This window comes from Phalangium opilio, unplaced genomic scaffold, assembly GCF_054372755.1.
Source record: "Phalangium opilio isolate 3A_F unplaced genomic scaffold, DU_Popi_V2 ptg000031l_1, whole genome shotgun sequence".
In the NCBI taxonomy this organism is placed as follows: domain Eukaryota; kingdom Metazoa; phylum Arthropoda; class Arachnida; order Opiliones; family Phalangiidae; genus Phalangium; species Phalangium opilio.
Genome location: NW_028324158.1, coordinates 10,628,219 through 10,634,218, shown reverse-complemented (window position 1 = coordinate 10,634,218; position 6,000 = coordinate 10,628,219). Strand labels below are relative to the sequence as shown.

The following is a 6,000-nucleotide window of genomic DNA, read 5'->3' as shown; positions in this document are numbered from 1 at the left end:
TACGTAGAAAGGTGGCATTCAGTAAGCGTTCCCTTGGGACAGATTGGAACTTGAAACCAGAACGTCGTCGTAAAGTAATTTTTGGGGAAAGGAAAAACAATAGCCTAGACTGTTAAATATTGGCCATACCTTGGAAACTAGGTCTCTCTCACTCTCCCTCTCTCTCTCTCTCATTCCCTCCTATTTTAAAAACTAAGAGGGAAAGAGAGAAAGGGAGTGAGAGAGAGAGAAAGAGAAAACTAATGAAAATAAAAGAGAGAAGAAAGAAAAAAAAATACTTTACACATTCTCTATTGAACGAACCAAAAAAAGATAAAATACAAAACGGCCACAAGAACATTTTTTCCCCAGATTGGACCACCGGTCCGTAGAAGAAAGTTGATACTCGGGTCTCTCTAGATATTAGGGTTTACATTACTCTGGAAGATTCTCTAACTAATTGTCCTTCTCATTAATATGGCAATGAACAGGATCCTCTGCTTGACGGTATGTCTTTTCGTTATCTTTCAACAACAACGAGATTAACCAAACTGGTTTCGACTTAAGGTTGAACTTTTCCAGATAAGTTCTGAAAACTATGGCTCGACTTAATTACAATTTTGTGGGATTTAATTTCAATTTTTAAGAGTTAAATTTCGGTATAAATTTATATATATAAGTTTATATTTTGAAATAAGGGCAAGAATTTTTAAGATGTTTTAGCTTTTATGCAAGGAATTTAGATGCGATGTTGCAACATTGGAATTTATGTTGAAACCTATATAGGTATAAGGTTTGAATATCGCATTTTTCAAATTTTTTCAAAGATTTCTAAACCAAAACTGTCAAGTTAACTAGTAAGAAATTGGTTTTATAATTTCACAAAGCGTCGAAGTATTTAAAATTTCTAATAATATCTAATAAAATTAGAAGACTATTTTAAAATTATTATTCTAAAAATTAGAGTTAAAAATATTTAAATTTTTAAATTCATTAATTAACTAATTAAAATTATAATGATTGTGGCGTGACTCTTGGCTCAGTTTTAATTAAGACCACACTGTTTAATGGTCTTAGGTTAAGGCATTGTAATTGCTTTAAAAGCAAAATGTTTAACCCATTTGATTAAACTAACCGATAACGATTTTGCGTTCACAGTGCGAACAAAACTTCATATAAAATTTTTCGTAATATCAATTATCAAGGTAGTTAATAATCTGACAAGAATAATTATATTAAATTGGTCAAGAAAGCGGAATTGATTAAAAAAAAACCTGAATACAATACGAGAGCGTACCCGCCGTAACTTTATAGCTTTGACTATTATTAAACCATGACTGTGATTAAACTTAATTTTCAGTCAATTTCATTCAATTTTAATTCCGCTAAAAGATTAAACACGTGGAAGAAAATGAAAAAAGAACATATTTTATTTTTAAGGAAAAATGTCTTTCTCGAGTTGAAATTTATAATTTTATAAGGAACAATATAATAATAAATAATCGTACCGTGTATATTCAAATAAAACTAAAGACACGTGATCGAGATCGCTGTGAAAATTAATTTTCATTTCCTTATTCTTGTTTCAATGCTTGGGAAAATTGCCGAGGCGATTATTACACGTCTCTTCAATTAACGTTTATATTTATAGTAACACTCGAGCAATTAAAAATAATAATTGTATACCTTTTTGTTTTTTCAATATAGCTTGCCCTAATTGGACTATCAGTGGGTCAATACCATGGTGGTTATCCCGAACCATTTTTCGGTCAAAATCATGCCATGGTCGTAGATCATAGTGCGGGTACTGGTTCAACAGTTAACCTTCAACAACCCGCACCACCGAGAACCCTGATTCGAATTCCCCCAAACACTCCAGTATACCGCGAACCACCTGCAAGACCACCAGTACAGTTGCAACAATCGTCTCATCAAAGAGTACCGGTTCACGTTGCACCAGAACATGGGTATCCTCATGGCCAACTTCAAACATTTCAACAACAACTGTCGCCAGTCAGATATTCCCAACATCGACCTGTTCAGCAACAATTGTCTCCTATCAGATACGCCCAACACGTGCCCCAGGCTCAAAGTTACGAACAACATGTGCCTCAGGTTCAAAGTTATCCCCAACATGCGCCCCATGATCAAGGTTATGCCCAGGAATTACCCCAAGTCAGTGTACAAAAGCACATACCACAAGCCTACGAGAGTCAAATTAGCCAACCAATACAAGAGGTCAAAGAGCAGAAACCAATCAAGAAAGGGCCGGGTTATCACGTCATTATGTACGAAAAAAGGGAGTTTGTTGACCCACCCAAGGGTCATCACGGTAATGGTAAAGAAGAGGCCAAGAGGTACTATTCTTACGGTTACGGCATTGGTTATGGACAACACGCGCCGGTATGTATATATGAATTGAAAACCCATCATCTGAAATATACCTTTCATACTATTTTTCTTAACCTTTCATACTTTATGTTTTTTACTGTTTTACTTTAGGTTATGTGTTACCTAATGATACTTTAATTATGTCAAGGATATTAATTGAATTTTAATTTTATTCTTTTTCTTAGGGTCAAGAGTACGAAAGAGGTTACGGATACGTTAGGGCGCATGGTAAAGCTCTCTGCAAAGAACCACCTTGCAATGAAAAGTTTGAATTCATTGGAAACAGAGAACCTTACGGTTACAGAAATTAATTATTAATATTTTTACGAATTCTTTCAAATTTCTGATAGCCATTTTTTTAAATTACGGTATATTAATTACGCATTGACGCCAAATTATGTAAATATATATAAGTATTTAAAACAGAGCTCCGCATTTCAGTCTAGTGACTTTTTAATTATTTTTGTAATATTTGTGTATTTTATTATTATGAATAAATATGTATTATATTTTAATTTATAAACAATTTGGTTCTTATTTGTTTAAATCGCATACATCCTACAGATATTACACTAATTATTAGTGGTAATTATTACCTACACCCAATCAATAAATTTATTCAACTTTGAGCCTAAAACTTCGACAAGAATTCATTAGAAGATCTAGTCAAAACAATCTAGTCTCTGATAAGCCTAAATGTGTTAAGAAATTACACTACATACACTACAAAAAAGTCGATCTTAGAGGTACTTTCAGAAATAAAAACATGACTTACACAAACCCCTTGATTAAAAATAAAGGTTGAACAAAAGGTATAGTATTAATGTTCCAAAAATCGAAGTCAACAACTAATTATTAGGTTCTAAAGAAAATATCCCATTGAAATATGGGCGTGTGAATTATAAAAATCCATTGGCGTCAGAAAAATAACAAAATCCTTTTATAACAAAAGGGTAACATCAATTAAGTGTGTGAATGTAATTATATCACGGTCTAGACTCGAAAAGATTAACCAATAAATGACCGTTCGATGACGACACACTAGTTTTAAACCAATCAGAGAACGGAGAAATGGGAGGCCATCGTAACCTATCGCTTAACCTAGAATCGACGTCCGAAGTAATTATCATCAGTTAAAGGTGAGAAATTCAGTGTAAAATATTGTTGGAAATTTCAAAAATAATCAGCCCAGAAGTATATTAGGCTTAAGTTATCAAAACATTCCTAAGCACTAGATTGATATATGTTTTGGGTTGGAATTTCGTCACATAACTTCGGATGAAACATTTTCAAGCTGATTTTTAACCGTTCAGAAAGTTATTGAAAGGGGGGATATGATAAGAGGGGGGAAACCAAGCAAGGACATAATCGAGATTAGGCTTAAACTGGGGTTTCCTTTGGGACAAAACGGGCCAAGTGGCGGGAAATCTTATATAAGTATATTGTGTAGAGGGCGTTTTCTTCGGAGAATCGCCTATGAAAAGTTTAGAAAAGTAAAAAAAAAAGTGACTTTTTCTCTGTTGTAGAATCCACCTCTTCTCGCTCTTTCTCAACCCTAAAGAAGAAATAAAAGGAATTAGGCTTAGCTACGGTTACGATTACCGGTCCAGACTCTAGAGAGCATAAAAGAAAGTGAGGTCCACTCTCAATCTCAGTTATAGAAGCGAATCTCAAAGAGCCAACATGAATTCCGCGGTAAGTCCTTTGAGAGATTTTGGGGCCTGAGGAATATCTTCAAGACAGTGTTGCAGTGTCCAAGCGTAACTCCCTTTGGTTGTAAACACTTAGTGGACACTGTAAAATGGATGGAACTAATGGATTATTTTGGTGTATCTCAGACGATGTCTTCAGTTATTGTTGACTCGATTAAAGGACTTAAGTTGGAAAAATTTCCACTTTTCTCTTTTCAGATAATACTTCTAAGTCTTGTCTCTCTCAGTCTAGGAGCCGCACAGAATGTGTACTACTACAATCATCGTCCCATCCCAGTTCAAGCCCCATTGGCCCCTAGGGCCCCAACCGTGATATCCCCAATGGGTCCTAGAGCCCCTCCGGTTTATACTCCCACGGCCTACCAGCACCTTACCTACCATCCTGTAGCCCCAATTGCTTACGCATCAGCCCCTGTGGCTTATGCCCATGCTCCGGTAGCTTACGCTCAAGCGCAACCCGTAGTTGGACATGCCTACCTTCCAAGGTATGCCCATGGATACCCAGCTGTACCCGTTGCCAGACACCAACCAGTGGCTCCTGAATACCAAACGATACAAGAGTACCAACCCATGCAGGTTCAATATCAACCCGCGCATGAAAACCAAGCCTTACAACAAAACGTACAAGCGCCAGTACCCCAACAGGAACCTACTTATCAGAACATCGCTCCGGCACCAGTTCCAGCGCCAGTTGCGGTTCAACCACAGCCACAGCCCCAACCTCAATCCCAACAACTACAACAACCTCAATCCCAACAACTACAACAACCTCAATCACAACAACTGCAACATCAACCGGAACCCAACAATAATTACAGAAATACTTACGCAGCGCCACAAGCAGCGCCTTCTGCCCAACAAGCCTCACAAGTAAGTAACTTGAAATTTTCTCTTAAACTTAGCACTTTTAAAAGATTTAGTATGATGCATTGCAACCCAGTTTTCGTAAGGGTGTCATGTTGGTTTGAACCTCCTTACGGTAAGATCAGACATAAATTCAATTCTTACAATATATTTAGATTCTGAAGTAAGTTGTCAGGAAATTAAACAATTTTCTTGTTAATGGAATGTTTTGTTGCAAGTTTAGAGATTGCATTGTTGTTAAAAAGATTATGTTTCTTAATTTGTAATAGCAACAAGACTCTCAAACTTTCGCCAGAGCTTCAGGACGCGAAGTCAAATACACGATTAGAAACCCACAAGATCCAAATGGTCGCATGCAAGTAGTTGAAATGCAGATTCAAAGCGACAGACAAATGACCCCAGCCGAAGCCGAGAAAATGATGAATAGCGTAATGGGTTCTATGGGTATGAGAAGCGCGGAATCCGCAGCTGCACCCCAACCCTCAAATACGTCACCTCAACAGTCACAATCCGAACCTTCTCAAGAAAGGAAAACGGACGTTCGACAAAATTTCAACTCGTTTCTCAGACAAATTGGATTCGGAGGAGGATTTTAAATCCAGAGCCATAAAATATTTTCACTATTTAGAATAAGAAGAAGATAGCTGAACTATTTATTATTTTCGACAAAATCGGAAATACCTTTTCGTGCCCAAAAGAATAAAGAATTATGGAATTTCAAAGATGGAGGAAACATATTTAAAAAATATTAAACGCTCACGTTTCTAGTTGAATTATTAATAAAAATATAAAAATAAATAATTAAAGGTGATGGAATTTAATTAAAAGAAAAATGAAATTGACGTTCCTCCATTAATTTACTTATTTTATTTTGTGTGTAATGTTAATTTTTATATTGTTTATTTTTTTTATTGTGATGGCGCGTGAATTATTGTGTAAAAATGTGACATTTTATGGGTGCTCGTAATGTGACAAAATAAAAGTATTTTTACATTGAAAGTTATTAATTTTTGCTTCGATTTCATGGTTTGGAACTTGATTAGCTTATTTCCTC

At 35.7% G+C, this 6,000-nt stretch overlaps 2 protein-coding genes across 2 annotated transcripts; both read left to right on the top strand.

Annotated features, from left to right (window-relative positions):
* The first annotated feature begins 362 nt into the window (after window positions 1–362).
* On the top strand, window positions 363–2,883 carry LOC149690579 (uncharacterized). Its single transcript, XM_089870826.1, has 3 exons — window positions 363–486; window positions 1,687–2,382; window positions 2,556–2,883. Exons 1-3 carry the CDS (start codon window positions 457–459, stop codon window positions 2,679–2,681), a joined length of 852 nt encoding a protein of 283 aa, XP_089726952.1. The 5' UTR covers window positions 363–456; the 3' UTR covers window positions 2,682–2,883.
* A 1,024-nt stretch (window positions 2,884–3,907) lies between these two features.
* Window positions 3,908–5,804, top strand: LOC149690578 (uncharacterized). Its single transcript, XM_089870825.1, has 3 exons — window positions 3,908–4,065; window positions 4,281–4,952; window positions 5,216–5,804. Exons 1-3 carry the CDS (start codon window positions 4,054–4,056, stop codon window positions 5,540–5,542), a joined length of 1,011 nt encoding a protein of 336 aa, XP_089726951.1. The 5' UTR covers window positions 3,908–4,053; the 3' UTR covers window positions 5,543–5,804.
* Window positions 5,805–6,000: the final 196 nt, after the last annotated feature.